The 20,685-nt window shown below is 46.6% G+C and overlaps 1 protein-coding gene across 3 annotated transcripts in view; it reads right to left on the bottom strand.

Annotated features, from left to right (window-relative positions):
- Positions 1-709: 709 nt before the first annotated feature.
- Positions 710-20,685, bottom strand: part of LOC121574998 (protein NDRG3-like) — a 55,879-nt gene continuing 35,903 nt past the window's right edge. For 2 of the 3 annotated variants that reach the window (XM_041887748.2, XM_041887750.2), the window contains 13 exons: positions 13,389-13,494; positions 12,973-13,156; positions 12,803-12,863; positions 11,957-12,043; positions 11,772-11,828; positions 11,517-11,620; positions 11,328-11,393; positions 11,034-11,085; positions 10,834-10,881; positions 10,666-10,701; positions 10,509-10,560; positions 2,786-2,824; positions 710-2,202 (listed from right to left, as the gene is read on the bottom strand). In XM_041887748.2, coding sequence (XP_041743682.1) covers positions 2,030-2,202; positions 2,786-2,824; positions 10,509-10,560; positions 10,666-10,701; positions 10,834-10,881; positions 11,034-11,085; positions 11,328-11,393; positions 11,517-11,620; positions 11,772-11,828; positions 11,957-12,043; positions 12,803-12,863; positions 12,973-13,156; positions 13,389-13,494 — 1,065 coding nt within the window. In that variant the 3' untranslated portion in view covers positions 710-2,029. The remainder of the gene's footprint in view (positions 2,203-2,785; positions 2,825-10,508; positions 10,561-10,665; positions 10,702-10,833; positions 10,882-11,033; positions 11,086-11,327; positions 11,394-11,516; positions 11,621-11,771; positions 11,829-11,956; positions 12,044-12,802; positions 12,864-12,972; positions 13,157-13,388; positions 13,495-20,685) is intronic. The other variant, XM_041887749.2, reaches the window with a different exon arrangement.

Genomic DNA, 20,685 nt, shown 5'->3' with positions numbered 1-20,685 from the left:
CGTGTGTCTCCCATCCTCCTCAATTTTTCAAGTCACCAGCCTCCAATGTAATGGTGAGAGGTTAGCATGTCTTGGGGGTATGATCTTTGACCCTCTAACTTTCTCACTCATCATTATTGACAATTCATTCAGGTTATTCGTAATAAGGGTAGAATCCACATGATTGTAGAAGTGTTTAGAAATATAAGTATTATGTGTCCATAGATGTTTCCATATGGGCTAAGGACATCAGATAGGACAAGAGGATCTGACTCACGATCAGAATATATTTTGTCTTGACCTAAATCCAACTGATTAAGACCTGATGCACTCAGATGGAACATGTTTTGGTGGTGAGATGCAGAAATTAAATGTACTACATATTTACACTCAGTGGTTCTTGCAAATGGAAATAAGAGTTCATTTTAGAGAATCTTATGTGAGCTATGGTATAGCTGACCGTTCTACTTAATTTTTTGAGCAAGCTAAAAATAGCCTGCACTCACCGTTTACATGCAGTTTGAGGTCGATTGATGTAAGAGTGAAGGAGAAAGAAGGTCAACCGCGGTTGGAAACTATTGACCACATTCTTCTAATTCTTCTACAAAGACAAAACAGAAGTATGTCACCTATTTTAGTCTGAAATGCAGATTATTTTTCTCAACCCTTTGCTACTATTAGATTGAGTGTTGTCGTGGAAACACTTGAAGATAGAAACAAAGAAAAGGAGCCATTTTATATCTTCTAGCTTTATTTAGTAGTACAGTAGTATAAATGAGTTGAATCAGCAGACAGTGGGAAGCACCAGTGGGCCCTCAGTGAAGAGACTGAACACATTTCCACATCATAACAGGCTTAAGTTGTTATTCATTGTGTATGTCTACTCAAGAGATGAGTCAACAGACAAAAAAAAATACAAAAGTGTAAAATAGAAAAAGGAAAAAGATGACATCAATTACAAAAGAAAAAGCATTTTTAAAACACACAGATGAAAGGAGAAGTGATTGAATCTACACAATCACATTGGCCCACAGTTCTTTCCTATTGCTTTTCTTTACGCTTTTCCATATTCCTAAAAAGCAAGTATAATGTCCTAGTCCAACCAAAGTACAGTGCATTCATACTGTCATTTGGGCCACTATATATTTGTTTACATGTTTTATTGTCACATACACCTGGGAAAACAACACAATGCAGAGAAATGTATTGAAAATCATGAATCTTATGTTTGCACCCAGCTTGGGTGATCATTCTACAGTGTGAATGGAATGACTCGGCAGAACAGAGCAGTGCAGCAAGGTACAGTACAGTATAACACAGACATCTACACTTTGCCACACAATCAAAGGAGGCATGTGTTCACAGTTCACAACATAAAAAATATCAATTAAAAAAGTGGTCTAAATATGTGCAATGAATGTAGGTATTTAGTGTAAATGTGTTCTAGATAAGAGGAATAGAGAAAGACTGAGGAGGGAATGTGTGTTTGGGCTACAGTGGATGTGAGAGATGGGACTCTTCAACCCCTCCTGTAACGCAGGAACCAGTCCTCTACATTTTAATTTTTTTTCTACACACAGACACATGGTGAACCAAATAAATAAAAGACGTGAAGGGTAATAATCAGAAACAAAATAAGTGGAGGGACATACAGTGATTGAATCTAGAAGAATAAGTCTCCAGATTCACTTGCACAAGAGACATGCACACATATAAAATGATGGGAAACAGTTGGGTGGGGGATCGTACCATCTCAACCCTTTGAGTATACAGTATATCTGTATATCTGGTATATCTGTATATCTGACTCATTCTTTATTTTGTCCCCTCAGCTTGTGACTGGAAGTTTGACGTGTATACAGTATAATATTTAATATGCATTTGTATATATATTCTCATATTAATCACACAATTCATCACAGAACCCCCTGGCATTGAGTAGCTTAGAAGCAGGGTAGGAGAGAAACTGGGAGACATAAGTTACTGGAGGAGGATAGGGGCACCGCTGAGGGCTGCTACCCGGTGTGGAGTGAGGGAGCGATGGGGAGGTTTAGCAGGAGACCTCCATGGTCTGGGGCCCAGGCTGGTTGTCCAGGCCCCCGGTGGTGTTGGCTCCCTCCAGCAGGCTGTTGAGGTTGCGGCTGCGGCTGCTGTCCATGGAGGTGATGCTGGTAGAGGAGGTGGTGCGGGATCGGGCCAGACGAGTCATTCCAGCCGTGGGCACTACGACACAACACAGGAGTGTTAACATTCCAGTCACAATGCAGAGCACTTCATGCAATGCAGGAAGCATAATTACGTGTCCCTTCTGTTAGGGAATTACATTAATAAATCATACAAATACTGCAGATATTCACCATGCAGACAAATCTGAGGAAATAAAGGCACCAATAAAATAAAGAAAAAGCTTCAGCACCACACACATAAATACAGTATGCAAGCCAAAGACGCTGACAAGCATGTCTTGCAAAAAAGGCAATACAATAATAGCATAAAGCACTGAAAAAATATATAAATGAAGGCAAAATTAAGCAAAACTAGCACCTTGTGCAACAATAGGAAAAACAAATCAAACTTAGGGCAGTCAGAAGCAGATCGATGCTTACAGGAGCAACATAACCACCTAACAAAATGTCAAAGTATGCAGACAGTTCTTCAGTTAATTGAACAATACAGATGACTGAAAATACTAATATGTCATGACTTTCTGAGCATACCTTGACATTCATCTAATGTGTGTTAGGCTGAATGGAGGCTGGTATGAGGCCAACTGGTCTAAAACTGCTACTGCTTTAAAACCTGGTACCTGATTCGTTGCTCAGGTGACTGAGAAGAACGTAGGGAACTGTTAGCATTGATGGAGGGAGGAAAGGATTGAAAGAAGAAGAAATGAGAACATATTGAAAGGGAATAAGGTCCATGAAGGTGCAGGTAATGAATATAAATCATTTTTAAGGGAAAGACAACTGCTGTATACTACAGAGACAAAGGAAAGAAAATAGATGTGTTCTTCCTGTGTCTGATTTTATCTGGGGTAGGTCGGAGAGAGACAGAGATAGCCCAAAGGGACAAAGCAGAATTTTGGCCAATACTAATACTAAGATGATGATGAAAGATAAACAGCATCCTGTCTCACTCATACTGTTATGTAAAAATGTCTTCTTGATATCTATTGTGCTACACAACTGTGAGAAACTGTGTCCAGGTGTTTGACGTCATGCTCAGTTGTTATTTCTATTCACAACCCTTCTCTGCATGAGAAGAGGCTTTAATCAACTCTAATCTGGCGGTGACATTTCCTCTGCAGGGAGTGACTGTGCTGCCTGGCCATTAACTTTTCTCTACAGTTCTCCTCTCACACAGTGACACCTGGGGCTGCAGGCAGCACAGGCTTGGGGTTGAAACAGAAGAGCCTAGTACCATAGAAATACTGTGCTGGTGAATGAGAGGTGAAAACCTAGAAGCCTGTTTAAGTCTGCGCTTTGCTTTGTGTCAGGAGGAGATGCATCTTAAACAGTTTGGGTAGAAAAGAAAAGTACACAAGGCAAGTTGAGAGAGTCTCTCCCACGCAGAATTGAACAGGAAGTCAATTGCTGTTCAGCACGTCTTCAGTGCTAGTCATTCATGCTACAATCACAATTTCTCAGCTACTGACAACTGAGGCTATGCAACACTGCAAAGATGAAATAGGAATTGGCATTTGCTGTGAGGCGTGAGGGGCGGCCTCCTCTCCGTGACCAGTGTGACAAACTGAGGGTCTTTTCAGAAACTATTGGCTGCACTCCAAACCCAGGAGGGTGTCTGGCAAAGGCTCATGGGAAACCGTGATGAAAACAATACTTAATTGAGCAACAGTTGTTATTTTGCTCACGTCAACAGGAAATACATCGAGAACACAGATCTTAACCACAAACACGTACAACAGCTTGTTAGTGGATAATCAATACTCTGAGTAAAATTCCAAGGTAGCAACCAGTTACTAGCCACAAGTGGCCAGAGTCACTATATATATACAGCTTTGGAAAAAATTAAGAGACCACTGCACATTTTTCTTAAATCAGCATCTCTACATGTATGACAGCCATTCCATTCCAGTGTCTGTGTCACGCCCTGGCCTATAGAACTCTAGCTAGTTTGGTCAGGGTGTGAATATATTCTAGGTTTTGTATTTCTATGTTTGGCCGGGTGTGATTCCCAATCAGAGGCAGCTGTCGCTCGTTGTCTCTGATTGGGGATCATACTTAGGCAGCCAGTTTTCCTGCCTGCGTTGTGGGATTTTGTTATGTTCATGTTTCGGCTTGTGTGTCAGCCTTGTTTTGGTTACTGTTTTGTGTGTTTATTAGTAAATAAACATGTTCGCCGTTCACGCTGCACCTTGGTCCGTCCCGTTCCTTAACGTACGTAACAGAAAATCCCACCAGACCTGGACCAAGCAGTGTGCCGAGGAGGAGCAGAGAGGATGGACTTGGCAGGAGATAAGAGAGGATCTGTCAAGAAAGATGGAGGCCCTGAAAGGGATCAGGGTGGAGAGACAGCCCCAATAAAATGTTTTGGGGGGCTAAAAGGGTGGTGGGGAGCGACAGAGAGGAGCCCCGACCACTGCACTCGTGGGGGCTCAAGGAGGAGTCCTCACTGGAGGAGGACGGGGCGCGGAGTGTAAAGGACGGAGACAGTCATAGACCTCCAGCGCCGGTTCCCAGTCCGGTACGCCCCGTACCTGCTCCCCGCACCAAGCCAGTGGTGCGTGTTCCCAGTCCGGCCCGGCCTGTTCCTGCTCCCCGCACCAAGCCAGTGGTGCGTGTTCCCAGTCCGGTACGCCCCGTACCTGTTCCCCGCACCAAGCCAGTGGTGCGTGTTCCCAGTCCGGCCCGGCCTGTTCCTGCTCCCCGCACCAAGCCAGTGGTGCGTGTTCCCAGTCCGGTACGCCACGTACCTGCTCCCCGCACCAAGCCAGTGGTGCGTGTTCCCAGTCCGGCCTGGCCTGTTCCTGCTCCTCGCACCAAGCCGGTGGTGCGCGTCGCCAGTCCGGCCCGGCCTGTTCCTGCTCCTCGCACCAAGCCGGTGGTGCGCGTCGCCAGTCCGGCCCGGCCTGTCCCTGCTCCTCGCACCAAGCCAGTGGTGCGCGTCGCCAGTCCGGCCCGGCTTGTTCCTGCTCCTCGCACCAAGCCAGTGGTGCGCGTCGCCAGTCCGGTCTGTCCCTGCTCCTCGCACCAAGCCAGTGGTACGCGTCGACAGTCCGGCCCGGCCTGTTCCTGCTGCTCGCACCAAGCCAGGGGTGCACGTCGCCAGTCCGGCACGGCCCGTGCCCGTTCCACCGGTGCCTGGTCCGGCACCGGTCAGCGGCTCCACTCCGGAGCCAGAGCAGTCCGCTCCACCGGTGCCTGATCCAGCTCTGGTCAGCGGCTCCACGCCGGAGCCAGAGCAGTCCGCTCCACCGGTGCCTGATCCAGCTCCGGTCAGCGGATCATACTTAGGCAGCCAGTTTTCCTGCCTGCGTTGTGGGATTTTGTTATGTTCATGTTTAGGCTTGTGTGTTAGCCTTTGGACCGTCACGGTTAAGTTTGTTGTTTTGGTTACTGTTTCGTGTGTTTATTAGTAAATAAACATGTTCGCCGTTCACGCTGCACCTTGGTCCGTCCCGTTCCTTAACGTACGTGACAGTCTGTTGAATTCCAACACAGGCACACCTCATTCTACTGAATTAGGTACTGATTAGGTGATCACCTAAACCAAATCTTATTTAACAAGGAAAAGTATAAAAACCACTGCTGTGGTCATCACTATCCTCCTGCAATAGGACCAGTTGGATGGCAAAAATAGTGCTAATAGTACCTCAAAAGTCATATTAATCAAAAAATAACAATTGACCATGCCAAAAGAGTTGAAAAGGAAAGTTTTGAGTGAGGAAAAGAAGGGTTCAATTCTGGCTTTACTGGCAGAGGGATACAGTGAGTGTCAGGTTGCTTCCATCCTTAGAATTTCAATAGCGGCGGTTCATAAGAACAAGTTCAAGCAGCAGACATTGGGGACAACAAAGCTACAGACCGGCAGAGGGCGAAAACAACTCTTTACTGACCAGGATGACCGCCAACTCATTCGAATGTCACTCAACAACCATAGGATGCCATCAAGTGACCTACAAAAAGAATGGCAAACGGCAGCTGGGGTGAAGTGCACTGCGAGGACGGTTCGAAACAGGCTCCTAGGGGCAGGGCTGAAGTCATGAAAAGCTAGAAAAAAGCCCTTCATCAATGAGAAGCAAAGAAGAGCCAGGCTGAGGTTTGCAAAAGACCATAAGGATTGGACCGTAGAGGACTGGAGTAAGGTCATCTTCAGTGATGAGTCCAATTTTCAGCTTTGCCCAACACCTGGTCGTCTAATGGTTAGACGGAGACCTGGAGAGGCCTACAAGCCACAGTGTCTCGCACCCACTGTGACATTTGGTGGAGGATCGGTGATAATCTGGGGGTTCTTCAGCAAGGCTGGAATCGGGCAGATTTGTCTTTGTGAAGGACGCATGAATCAAGCCACGTACAAGGTTGTCCTGGAAGAAAACCTGCTTCCTTTTGCACTGACATTGTTCCCCAACTCTGAGGATTGGTTTTTCCAGCAGGACAATGCGCCATACCGCACAGCCAGGTCAATCAAGGTGTGGATGGAGGACAACCAGATCAAGACCTGAACCCCAATCTCCAAAGACCTGAACCCCATTGAAAACTTCTGGAATGTGATCAAGAGGAAGATGGATGGTCACAAGCCATCAAACAAAGCCGAGCTGCTTGAATTTTTGCGCCAGGAGTGGCATAAAGTCACCCAACATCAATGTGAAAGACTGGTGGAGAGCATGCCAAGATGCATGAAAGCTGTGATTGAAAATCAGGGTTATTCCACCAAATATTGATTTCTGAACTCTTCCTAAGTTAAAACAATAGTATTGTGTTGTTTAAAAATGAACATGAACTTATTTTCTTTGCATTATTCGAGGTCTGACAACACTGCATCTTTTTTTGTTATTTTGACCAGTTGTCATTTTCTGCAAATAAATGCTCTAAATGACAATATTTTTATTTGGAATTTGGGAGAAATGTTGTCAGTAGTGTATAGAATAAAACAAAAATGTTAATTTCACCCAAACACATACCTATAAATAGTAAAACCAGAGAAACTGATAATTTTGCAGTGGTCTCTTAATTTTTTCCAGAGCTGTATATATACACTACCGTTCAAAAGTTTGGGGTCACTTAGAAATATCCTTGTTTTCCATGAAAACATACATGAAATGAGTTTGAATAGGAAATATAGCAAAATGCATAGGAAAATGCATAGGAAATGTAGTCATTGACAAGGTTTTTAATATAAATAATAATTGACAAGATTTTTAATAGAAATAATAATTGTGTCCTTCAAACTTTGCTTTCGTCAAAGAATCCTCCATTTGCAGCAATTACAGCCTTGCAGACCTCTGGCATTCTAGTTGTCAATTTGTTGAGGTAATCTGAAGAGATTTCACCCCATGCTTCCTGAAGCACCTCCCACAAGTTGGATTGGCTTGATGGGCACTTCTTACGTACCATACGGTCAAGCTGCTCCCACAACAGCTCAATAGGGTTGAGATCCGGTGACTGTGCTGGCCACTCCATTATAGACAGAATACCAGCTGACTGCTTCTTCCTGTTGTAGGAGGAAATTAGCTCCAATCAAGCGCCGTCCACAGGGTATGGCATGACGTTGCAAAATGGAGTGATAGCCTTCCTTCTTCAAGATCCCTTTTACCCTGTACAAATCTCCCACTTTCCCACCACCAAAGCACCCCCAGACCATCACATTGCCTCCACCATGCTTGACAGATGGCATCAAGCACTCCTCCAGCATCTTTTCATTTGGTCTGCGTCTCACAAATGTTCTTCTTTGTGATCCGAACACCTCAAACTTCGATTTGTCTGTCCATAACACTTTTTCCCAATCTTCCTCTGTCCAGTGTCTGTGTTCTTTTGCCCATCTTTAATCTTTTCTTTTAATTGGCCAGTCTGAGATATGGCTTTTTCTTTGCAACTCTGCCTAGAAGGTCAGCATCCCGGAGTCGCCTCTTCACTGTTGACGTTGAGACTGGTGTTTTGCGGGTACTATTTAATGAAGCTGCCAGTTGAGGACCTGTGAGGCGTCTGTTTCTCAAACTAGACACTCATGTATTTGTCCTCTTGCTCAGTTGTGCACCGGGGCTTCTCACTCCTCTTTCTATTCTGGTTAGAGCCAGTTTGCGCTGTTCTGTGAAGGGAGTAGTACACAGCGTTGTACGAGATCATCAGTTTCTTGGCAATTTCTCGCATGGAATAGCCTTCATTTCTCAGAACAAGAATAGACTGACGAGTTTCAGAAGAAAGTTCTTTGTTTCTGGCCATTTTGATTCTGTAATCGAACCCACAATTGCTGATGCACCAGATACTCAACTAGTCTCAAGGAGGCCAGTTTTATTGCTTCTTTAATCAGCACAACAGTTTTCAGCTGTGCTAACATAATTGCAAAAGGGTTTTCTAATGATCAATTAGCCTTTTAAAATGATAAACTTGGATTAGCAAACACAATGTGCCATTGGAACACAGGACTGATGGTTGCTGATAATGGGCCTCTGTACGCCTATGTAGATATTCCATAAAAAAATCAGCAGTTTCCAGCTACAATAGCCATTTACAACATTAACAATGTCTACACTGTATTTCTGATCAATTTGATATTTTAATGGACAAAAAAAAAATGCTTTTCTTTCGAAAACAAGGACATTTCTAAGTGACTCCAAACTTTTGAACGGTAGTGTGTATATATACAGTGGGGAAAAAAAGTATTTAGTCAGCCACCAATTGTGCAAGTTCTCCCACTTAAAAAGATGAGAGAGGCCTGTAATTTTCATCATATGTACACGTCAACTATGACAGACAAATTGAGGAAAAAAAATCCAGAAATTCACATTGTAGGATTTTTAATGAATTTATTTGCAAATTATGGTGGAAAATAAGTATTTGGTCACCTACAAACAAGCAAGATTTCTGGCTCTCACAGACCTGTAACTTCTTCTTTAAGAGGCTCCTCTGTCCTCCACTCGTTACCTGTATTAATGGCACCTGTTTGAACTTGTTATCAGTATAAAAGACACCTGTCCACAACCTCAAACAGTCACACTCCAAACTCCACTATGGCCAAGACCAAAGAGCTGTCAAAGGACACCAGAAACAAAATTGTAGACCTGCACCAGGCTGGGAAGACTGAATCTGCAATAGGTAAGCAGCTTGGTTTGAAGAAATCAACTGTGGGAGCAATTATTAGGAAATGGAAGACATACAAGACCACTGATAATCTCCCTCGATCTGGGGCTCCACGCAAGATCTCACCCTGTGGGGTCAAAATGATCACAAGAACGGTGAGCAAAAAATCCCAGAACCACACGGGGGGACCTAGTGAATGACCTGCAGAGAGCTGGGACCAAAGTAACAAAGCCTACCATCAGTAACACACTACGCCGCCAGGGACTAAAATCCTGCAGTGCCAGACGTGTCCCCTTGCTTAAGCCAGTACATGTCCAGGCCCGTCTGAAGTTTGCTAGAGTGCATTTGGATGATCCAGAAGAGGATTGGGAGAATGTCATATGGTCAGATGAAACCAAAATAGAACTTTTTGGTAAAAACTCAACTCGTCGTGTTTGGAGGACAAAGAATGCTGAGTTGCATCCAAAGAACACAATACCTACTGTGAAGCATGGGGGTGGAAACATCATGCTTTGGGGCTGTTTTTCTGCAAAGGGACCAGGACGACTGATCCGTGTAAAGGAAAGAATGAATGGGGCCATGTATCGTGAGATTTTGAGTGAAAACCTCCTTCCATCAGCAAGGGCATTGAAGATGAAACGTGGCTGGGTCTTTCAGCATGATAATGATCCCAAACACACCGCCCGGGCAACGAAGGAGTGGCTTCGTAAGAAGCATTTCAAGGTCCTGGAGTGGCCTAGCCAGTCTCCAGATCTCAACCCCATAGAAAATCTTTGGAGGGAGTTGAAAGTCCGTGTTGCCCAGCGATAGCCCCAAAACATCACTGCTCTAGAGGAGATCTGCATGGAGGAATGGGCCAAAATACCAGCAACAGTGTGTGAAAACCTTGTGAAGACTTACAGAAAATGTTTGACCTGTGTCATTGCCAACAAAGGGTATATAACAAAGTATTGAGAAACTTTTGTTATTGACCAATTACTTATTTTCCACCATAATTTGCAAATAAATTCATTAAAAATCCTACAATGTGATTTTCTGGAAAAAAAAATTCTCATTTTGTCTGTCATAGTTGACGTGTACCTATGATGAAAATTACAGGCCTCTCTCATCTTTTTAAGTGGGAGAACTTGCACAATTGGTGGCTGACTAAATACTTTTTTCCCCACTGTATATATATATATATATATATATATATAATTGTTTGTATGCTAGAAAGGAGTGGTTATTGAGATCACACATTTACAAAGAAAAGTAAGAGAGTTGTGTACTTACTGTAACCCATACCCTGAACAAAGTACTTGAAGGCCTCTGCCAGTTTCCCAGGCTGTGGAGGAGAGTTAGTTAGTTATCAAAAATCTAGATTTGTATGACAATGATTTAAAAAACGATATAAGCATATAATAACAACTTTCAGATCATCAAACCTCACCTGAACAACCTGAGGCAAGCCTCCACAATCAGCCATCTACAGAGAGAGGGGGGAGAAAGAGAGAGAACTTCTGAGTCGCTACACGTGATGCAATAGCTTAGCATAAAATATTGATTATTCTGGAGGAAAATGCATAACACATACAGGATATGACATGCTTCACCTCACCTTAAACAGTGTAGTCTTGGTTGGATTTAACCTGGAATTGCACTCCACCTGAAACAAGTTTAAAGAGAGTAAGTGAACAAAACTTCATTACATAAAGGAACTGATATTCAACATTTAGTTCCATCCTCCTACTATATATACAAGCATGTAGAAGTGCATGATCTATAATCATAAGCTAAACAACAACCACCCTAACTCACCACTGCCTCCACTGCAGGAGATGTGTCTCCAACCACCAACAGAGAAGGGCACCTGGAGGGGAAGAGAGGAGGTTCTACTTGAGCATACAAATGCATACTGCCAGTGGTGCCATGCACCCCAAAAATCTGAGGCTGCTAGGTGGCTAGTAGTATTACAGAGATGTATTTATTTATTGTATTATTATAATTATTATAATTATTTTAAACAGGACAAATCTGAGGGGGCACGTGCCCCCTATGGGCATGACGCCTCTGCATACTGCCGAAAACACAGTAAAACCAGTTCAAACTCACGTCAGTGTGTTCACTGTGTCCTCATTAAGACCGAAGACTGGCCTCTCGATTTCCAGATCCCGACGACTGTTATTGAAAAAATAGAAAAAATACAAGTTTAAAGCCACATTCATCCAACCAGTAGTAAAGCCAACGACTATGGTGGGCAGGAGTGAATCCCTGCCCCCTCTCCACTCCTGCCCAGCGTACCCGTTGTAGGAGGCACAGAAGAGGGCCAGGTTGTCCTGGTTGATGTCCTGGGCGATGTGAAGGCGGTAGGTCTGGACCAGCTCCTGGTTGTCTGTCAGCTCATCCTGCGGGAACACACAAGGCATCAGAATGTGTGTGGATGGTATCATGATATCATCTTATAAAACGATGCAAATGTTCACTTTCAAACCAGGTTATCAAAGGTGAATGGAACTCCTAGTCAAAGGTGGGCAAATGCCAACCCATCATACTCACAGTGCTGAAGTGGTGAGCCATCACTGTGTCCACAATGTTACTGGTCCACCCAGAGAGCTGTTGATACAAAACAGGACAAGGTCTAGAAATAACGCAGAGCTAAAGGGACAGTCTTCTAGGATATCACAAGGATCTATGGCTTTGCATTCAAAGATGGGTAATTGGTTAGAGGACTACTGACTGACCTTGGAGGCAGCCCAGTCGATCCATCCCTCTGCACACGGATCCACGTTGATCAGAACCAGGCCCTCTACCAGAGTAGGGTTGTTCAGCTGCAAGCGAGAGAAACAACATGTCAGTCCCCAACATGAGGTGAAGTAGTATAGGAGCATACCAGTCTTCATAAATTGTATAGTAAGAAAGGAATGAAGATGATGATGAACATCTTCGGGAGATGTGGTGATTGGCATTAAAACTGCATTCAGAATGCTACAAGCTTTTGTCATTTTCAAGAAAGGCCAGATGTATCAACAGAGGCTACTGAGATGCTGGTTACCTGAAACTACGTTTAAATCAAATGCAGAAACAGCTGTTACCAATCTAACTTGTTTCCATTTCATTCCAACCCCTAATTTTCCTCATTAATTCAGAATGAGAGCAGACCCCCAGAGGAACATCCAACTCTGTGATTCCTAAATCCTCCAGACTAATTCCACCCCCACACCCCCCTCCTCCTCCTCCATCTCCATCTTTCAGTGCTCTCTCGCTCTAAAACTTCTCTACATGCTCTCCTCTCTTGTAGAGAGAGAATTCAGCAGAGCTAAAATAAACCAGGCATTGAGTGCACAAAGAGGAAGAACACGAGAGGGACAGTGAGAGATCGAGAGAAAAACAAGGTGATTCACCCCCGTCAGAATTGGTTTATAATAGACAAGAGGACTGGTGAAATGCTGCTGCGTGGGTTGGATGTGAAGCACTGATGTTCAGACTGACAGAAAACCTCTGTAATAGACCAGACTGAGAGAGACAGGAGATTTAGAAAATGAAAATGGACAGATGAGAGAGCTGCTGTCAGTGTTAGGTAGACTTACTGCAAACCGGGATAGGATGTAGGCTCCTGCTCCCACGCCAATCCCAATCACACTGTTCACCCTGTGGACATCAGGAAATACATCACACCATCAGCAACACCAACTTACTGGTATTCCAGTCTATCCATCACCACCTAATGAGTCAACTGGTCAATGTCCATGTCACTCACTTGAGCTGAGTCATAACCGAGGGCAGCATCTCAGACAGTTCTTCCATGGTAGGGTACTGGTACCCGGTGGGGAAGGGTGGTGCCGCCTCCTGCTGTCCAGGGGCGTCCACATGGACCACAGCAAAGTGCTGCGTGATCTCCTGCATGTCCTCAAAGTTAAACAGCGTGTTGAAGCATGACTTATCTGCACAGAGAGGGGAACAAAAAGATAGCAATGCAAACACATCCATAAGAGATAAAGAAGAAAATAAACCTAGAAATAAGATACACAATAATGGCACAAACCTGTACATATCATACATAAAACACAGATCCATGGCATAAACCTACAAGTAATACTCATAGAAGTTATTTTACATGTTTAGAACCACACTGCGTCTTAGATAATGCTATAAGGGTTAATCGTGCACACTCACGGTTGAGGCCGATGTCATGGTAGGTGAGGATGACTGGCCGGTTACCCTTGGGAACGCCCCTCATGGTCACATGGAGCACGCCATGGGTAGTCTCGATATCATGCTCCTGCAGCCAATCAGAGAGGAGAACAGACAGGTCAGGGTGTTGGTAGACAGATGTAAACAGTTTGGAGGTAGGGAGGGAGACATCCTGCTGGCCAGACAGACCCAATTCCAAATGGACTCCTAGGCCCTTGAGGTCTAGGACATTTTAAACATATTGTTTTTCCATATCAAATATTTTTCCATCTACACAAACAGCCTCTGGGTCTGTGTAGGGGGCTCTGGAGTGGGTTGGATGTGGGCAGATATTTATGGATTCATATTCTAATAATAGCTTACTACATAATTAATCAGAGATGTGAAAGACAATAAATGCCAAACAAATTGAAAATCGAATCGTGTGAGTACTTATGATTGAGTGTACAGACTACAGAGCTTCCTGTCTCCTTTCCAGAGCCCTCTCAGAAGGGACAAGGAGGAGCTGAGAGTTAGCACTAGGCAGAGGATCAGCTGGTTCCCTTGGAGAAATGCACTGCTCCCGAGGTATGACTGCGCAAAAATCCAGAATCATCGCCTTCTCTGAAAGCTGCCACTGCAGGGAGGAGTAACCTGCTGCTATTAAAATTCAGACACTGAAACTGCCTTCATTTCTCTCCATGCCTCTCTCTGCACGGAATAGCTTATATTTCTTTATAAGAGACTACAGAGACAGAGACTACAGCCATCCATAACATGATGGATGCTTTTTATGATTCCAAGTCTGTGCATTTTTTTTTTCTGGGGTAGATCAGCTTTAATATTGCAGATATATTGTAACTTCCATCAATGTAATTGTCTGCATCACTTCCAATCCCCAATGTTTTTTTCTCTCGCAAATATATATATATATATATATATATATATATATATATATACATATATATACATACACATACATATAAATACATATACATACATATATATACATATCCTTTAAAAAAAAATATTTCCCTTTATGTAACGATCCCGGCGGTCTGAGTCGGGTCCTGTCTGGTGACGAGTGTTTCTGGTCGTAGCTCCTGTTTCCCGAGGGTTCGGGAACGCTCCGGGGAGCGCGCTTGTTCCGCACCTGCTTCCCATCAGCAATCGGCACACCTGGGCCTAATCATCACCCTTCTTAGGGTCTGGCCCAACATCCAGTTCCTGCCGGATCGTTAGCCATGAACAGTATGTTTTGCCGGCGCATCAGCCTCAGTACTAGAGTTAGTTTTTGTTGTTTTGTTGCACCCTGTTGACCTGCCTGGTACTTACCTCCGTTTTTGTTCTCCCCACAGTCACTCGTCCGGAACCTCTACCCAACCTCTGCCTGATGGTCGGCGGCTGCCGAGCCATCATCGGATCAACCACTGGACCCTCTACAACTCCTCCACGCCGCCGCTCTGTTCCCTGGATTATTTCCCTTCACCCTTGGTTCAGTAAATAAACACTCACCTTTTTGACACCACTTACCTTGTCCTGGTCTGCTTCTGGGTTCTGGCTTAGTAAACCGTGACAGAACGATCCGGCCAGTAATGAACCCAGCGGACCTGGACTCTGTTCGCCATGCTATTACCCAGCAGGAGAAGATGTTGGGTCATCATAGCACGGTACTACAGGAGATCGCGTTGTCAGTTCGGAACCTTTCTACCGGTCTGACGGAGGTCCAGAACCAACGCAAGTGGCCGGTGGAGGATCCACTACCGGTTTCATCCATCTCGCCTGCCGCTTCTGAAGCTGTGGCCATCCGTGAGCCCAAGGTTCCGACGCCGGATAAATATGAGGGGGAGCTGGGAAGATGCCGTTCCTTCCTTATGCAGTGTGGACTAGTGTTCGATCTACAGCCCTACTCTTATGCCACAGACAAGGCTAGGATAGCCTTTGTGATTGAGTTGCTGCGTGGTCGTGCGCTGGAGTGGGCTTCAGCCGTTTGGGAACGACAGGATCCCTGCATGGCTTCATACCAGGGGTTCACGACCGAGATGAGGAAGCTCTTCGACCATTCCGTCCGAGGGAGGGACGCAGCTAGGCGCCTGTTTTCGCTTCGCCAAGGAACTCGCAGCGTGGCCGACTTCGTGATTGAGTTCAAGACGTTGGCTGTGGAGAGTGGGTGGAACGAGGAGTCTCTGCAAGCGGCCTTTTACCAGGGTCTGTCGGAGCAGCTCAAGGATGAGTTGATCTCCTATCCGGAGCCTAGTGACCTGGACAGCTTGGTAGCCTTGTCCATTCGGGTGGATAATCGAGTCCGAGAGCGAAGGAGGGAGAAGCAATGGGGTCCGTCCAATCGATCAGTTTCTCAGTTCCCAGTCGGGTCGGGTGGTGGACCAGAACACATCGATCATTCTCCACCACAGTGGATTAGTGGAGAGGTCCTCTCTCCCGATTCGGAACCCATGCAAGTGGGGGCGGCACGGGTTAACCAAGGAGGAGCGTCAACATAGACGTAAGACCAACTGCTGCCTCTACTGTGGTAGCTCGGGACATTACATCTCCACTTGTTCCCGGCGGTCGTCAAACTGCCCGGCTCGCTAAAGTTGGGAGGACTTTTAGCGAGCCAGTTTCAACCTCTCAGTACCTCTGTCAGACCCCGCTTCCCGGCTACCCTTGTGAACAGGAATCAGAGCTTAGCGCTTAACGCTTTTATCGATTCAGGTGCCGATGGAAGCTTTCTTGATGCCGAGTTGGTGGAACAGCTGGGGCTTTCCAAGGAGCAATTGCCGGAAGCCATTGAAGCGACCACTCTGAACGGCAGTAGTCTGGCACGTATCACGATGAGGACTGAACCGGTTAAGATGCGGTTGTCAGGGAATCATTCTGAGATGATTTCATTTTTTCATTCTGCCGTCTTCCCATGTTCCTCTGGTCCTTGGATACCCCTGGCTGAAGGAACACAATCCCACGTTCGATTGGGTGACGGGCAAGGTAACGAGTTGGAGCCTGGATTGTCATGCTAACTGTCTCAAGACTGCCTGCCCCCATTCGGTTCCCAGTCAGGTGATTGAGGCTAAACCTCCAGATTTGTCCCTGGTTCCCGAGACATATCACGATTTGGGGAAGGTTTTCAGTAAGCAGAAGGCTCTGTCACTCCCTCCCCACCGACCATATGATTGTGCCATCAACCTGGTCCCTGGAGCTGTCTACCCCAAGGGAAGGTTATACAGTATCTCCCGACCTGAACGTGAGGCGTTGGAGACCTACATCAAGGAGTCCCTAGCTGCTGGTCTCGTTCGTCCCTCGTCATCACCCCCTGGGGGCAGGATTCTTCTTTGTGGGTAAGAAGGATGGCTCTCTTCGACCATGTATTGACTATCGGGGGTTGAATGACATCACGGTCAAGAACAAGTATCCCCTGCCCTTGATGAGTTCTGCCTTCGACTCCTTACAGGGTGCTACGGTGTTCACCAAGTTAGACCTACGCAATGCGTATCACCTGGTCCGGATCAGAGAGGGGGACGAGTGGTTGACGGGTTTCAATACACCGATGGGGCACTTCGAGTATCAGGTGATGCCGTTTGGACTGACCAATGCTCCAGCGGTATTCCAGAGTATGGTGAACGACGTCCTGAGAGATATGATCGGTCTCTTCGTGTTTGTTTACCTGGATGACATTCTGATCTTCTCGAAGGAACCTACCGACCACGTCCAGCATGTCCGGCAGGTTCTGCAGCGATTGTTGGAGAATCGCCTGTTCGTGAAGGCCGAGAAGTGCGAGTTTCACGCCCACACAACATCCTTTCTCGGGTACATCATCTCCAGGGGAGAGATTAGGATGGACCAGGAGAAGGTTAGAGCGGTTCTGGAATGGGCCCAGCCCGGTACGAGATTGCAGCTCCAGAGATTTTTGGGGTTTGCGAATTTCTACCGCAGATTCATCCGGGATTACAGCCGTGTGGCCGCTCCATTAACTGCCTTGACTTCCAGCATCAGGACCTTCAAGTGGAATCCGGAGGCGGATCGAGCGCTTCTGGATTTGAAGAGGCGATTCACCAACGCACCGATTCTCTCTCAACCGGACACGGCCCGTCAGTTCGTTGTTGAAGTGGACGCGTCTGATGTGGGAGTTGGCGCCATCCTGTCGCAGCGATGCTCCACGGACAGTAAACTCCATCCCTGCGCCTACTACTCTCGTCGCCTTTCACCTGCGGAGAGGAATTACGATGTGGGTAACCGGGAGCTTCGCGGTGAAACTTGCCTTGGAGGAGTGGCGCCACTGGTTGGAGGGGCGGAGCAACCGTTTATTGTCTGGACTGACCACAAGAATCTTGCTTACGTGCAATCGGGCGAAACGTCTCAACTCCCGCCAGGCCAGGTGGGCGTTGTTTTTCGGACGATTCAAGTTTGTCCTGACGTTCCGACCTGGGTCTAAGAACGGCAAGGCGGACGCCTTGTCCCGGATGTTCTCCAAGACGGAGGAGAGTGGGTCCAAGACCGAGACTATTCTCCCCGGAACTGCGTCGTGGGAGCAGTCATGTGGAAGATTGAGGAGGAGGTGCTGGCGGCCCTTCGGACTCAGCCCGGTCCCGGTAACGGTCCACCCGGTCGGTTGTTTGTGCCTGAGTCGGTTCGTCCTGCTGTTCTCAAGTGGTCCCACGCCAGTAAGATGGCTTGTCACCCTGGCGTGGCTCGGACTATGGCGTTTCTTCGCAGACGTTTTTGGTGGCCTGCCATGGCCGAGGATACTCGGGGTTTTGTTGCTGCCTGTCCAGTGTGTGCGCAGAATAAGAGTACCAATCGGCCCAGCTCTGGACTACTTCACCCCCTTCCTATTCCCCGGCGTCCATGGTCGCATCTGGCCCTGGACTTCGTCACGGGGTTGCCCGCTTCTGAGGGGAACACGGTCGTTCTGACTATCGTGGACAGATTCAGCAAGTTCGCCCACTTTGTGCCGATTGCCAAGCTTCCCTCTGCCTCGGAGACGTCCGAGATCCTGGTTAGGGAGGTTTTCAGGGTCCACGGTTTGCCCAGTGATATCGTTTCCGACCGTGGCCCTCAGTTTACCTCTGCTGTCTGGAAGTCCTTCTGTTCGGCCATTGGAGCTACAGTCAGTCTCACATCTGGTTTTCACCCCCAATCCAATGGTCAGGCGGAGAGAGCCAACCAGAAGATGGAATCCACGCTACGCTGTCTGGTCTCTTCCAACCCCACCTCCTGGGCCTCTCAGTTGCCTTGGGTTGAGTATGCCCACAATACTCTCCCCTACATCTGCCACTGGGATGTCTCCCTTCCAGTGCCTGTATGGCTACCAACCTCCCCTGTTCCCTTCTCAGGAGAAGGAGCTCTCAGTGCCTTCTGTTCAGGCCCACATTCGTCGTTGCCACCGGACCTGGCATCGGGCCAGAAAGGCACTCCTTAGAGGTTCGGACCGGTATCAGCTCCAGGCGAATCGTCGCCGGATCCCCGCTCCCACCTATACCATCGGAGATAGGGTTTGGTTGGCCACACGGGATCTTCCGTTACGGACTGGAGTCTAGGAAGTTGTTACCGAAGTTCATTGGTCCGTTTGTGGTGGAGAAGGTGATCAATCCAGTGGCAGTTCGACTCAAACTACCGAGGACGCTCAGAGTCCATCCCACCTTTCATGTCTCCTGCCTCAAGCCTGTCCTCCTCAGTCCTCTGTTGCCTCCTCCGCCTCCTCCTCCTCCTCCTCGGATGATCGGAGGTGGTCCTGCCTACACGGTGCGGCGCATCATGGATTCCCGACGGCGGGGCCGGGGTTTCCAGTATCTCGTGGACTGGGAGGGTATGGTCCTGAGGAGAGAAGTTGGATTCCGCGGCGACAGGTCCTAGATCCGGATCTCATCAGGGACTTCTACCGCCTCCATCCTGGCGCTCCGGGAGTCCGCCGGTGGCGTTTCGCCGGAGGGGGTACTGTAACGATCCCGGCGGTCTGAGTCGGGTCCTGTCTGGTGACGAGTGTTTCTGGTCGTAGCTCCTGTTTCCCGAGGGTTCGGGAACGCCTCGGGGAGCGCGCTTGTTCCGCACCTGCTTCCCATCAGCAATCGGCACACCTGGGCCTAATCATCACCCTTCTTAGGGTCTGGCCCAACATCCAGTTCCTGCCGGATCGTTAGCCATGAACAGTATGTTTTGCCGGCGCATCAGCCTCAGTACTAGAGTTAGTTTTTGTTGTTTTGTTGCACCCTGTTGACCTGCCTGGTACTTACCTCCGTTTTTGTTCTCCCCACAGTCACTCGTCGGGAACCTCTACCCAACCTCTGCCTGATGGTCGGCGGCTGCCGAGCCATCATCGGATCAACCACTGGACCCTCTACAACTCCTCCACGCCGCCGCTCTGTTCCCTGGATTATTTCCCTTCACCCTTGGTTCAGTAAATAAACACTCACCTTTTTGACACCACTTACCTTGTCCTGGTCTGCTTCTGGGTTCTGGCTTAGTAAACCGTGACACTTTATTACTTTCCAACCCCACCACCCCTTCCCTAATTGGAGTAAACTAGTGAACAACAATGCCTATGCCTCTACCTCCAGCTTATACTTACTATATACATTTTATGGACACAGTCAATTATACAATAATTATATTTTGTTTGTTTTTACTCCTGAACTTCCTCTACCCTCAACCTCTCCGATCATTTTCATGACGTCCATCCGGTTTGCTTCTATATGCCATATCTTTCCAACTGTGCTCCTTCACAAAAGCTCTCAACCTATAACCTATATACTTATTATGGACACAGCATGTCCTACATTAGTTATCTTGCTGTTATTAGTTGTTAGTTGTTATTAGTCCCATCCTTCAGCTCCATTCAACACCTCTCATCTATCTCTTAACACCATCCATATTGGATTTCGATTTGCCATTTATTTTTCAACTGTACTGTGATGTTTCACAAAAGTTCAGAAACCTTCCATTCTCATTGTTTCTACAGATTGTAAATTGAAAATAAATTTTTTTTCTAAAAGTATTATTATAGTATTGATCGATTGACTATCTTTTCAGATCACCCAGTGGTGCTATCTGCAGGGTTAGCTCCAGGTAAATATTGCACAAATGGACAGTACCAAAACAAATGATCTAATGATTCTGTCTCTTCGCAGCAAAATCTGCAGAGCTGGGAAGATTGTATCCCCCATATCAATGACATTATATTGGTAGCAAGAATTTTGTATAATAATTTCAATAGAAAAATTATAAGTTTTGAATCCGGCGTCGTTTTGCGTATCAGTTCATAAACACTATGCCATGGAATCGGTACATATAAAATCTCTTCCCAACTATT

Source organism: Coregonus clupeaformis, chromosome 10 (assembly GCF_020615455.1).
Source record: "Coregonus clupeaformis isolate EN_2021a chromosome 10, ASM2061545v1, whole genome shotgun sequence".
Taxonomy (NCBI): domain Eukaryota; kingdom Metazoa; phylum Chordata; class Actinopteri; order Salmoniformes; family Salmonidae; genus Coregonus; species Coregonus clupeaformis.
Note: the sequence above shows the minus strand (reverse complement) of the source record. Positions and strands in the feature narration are given on the sequence as shown.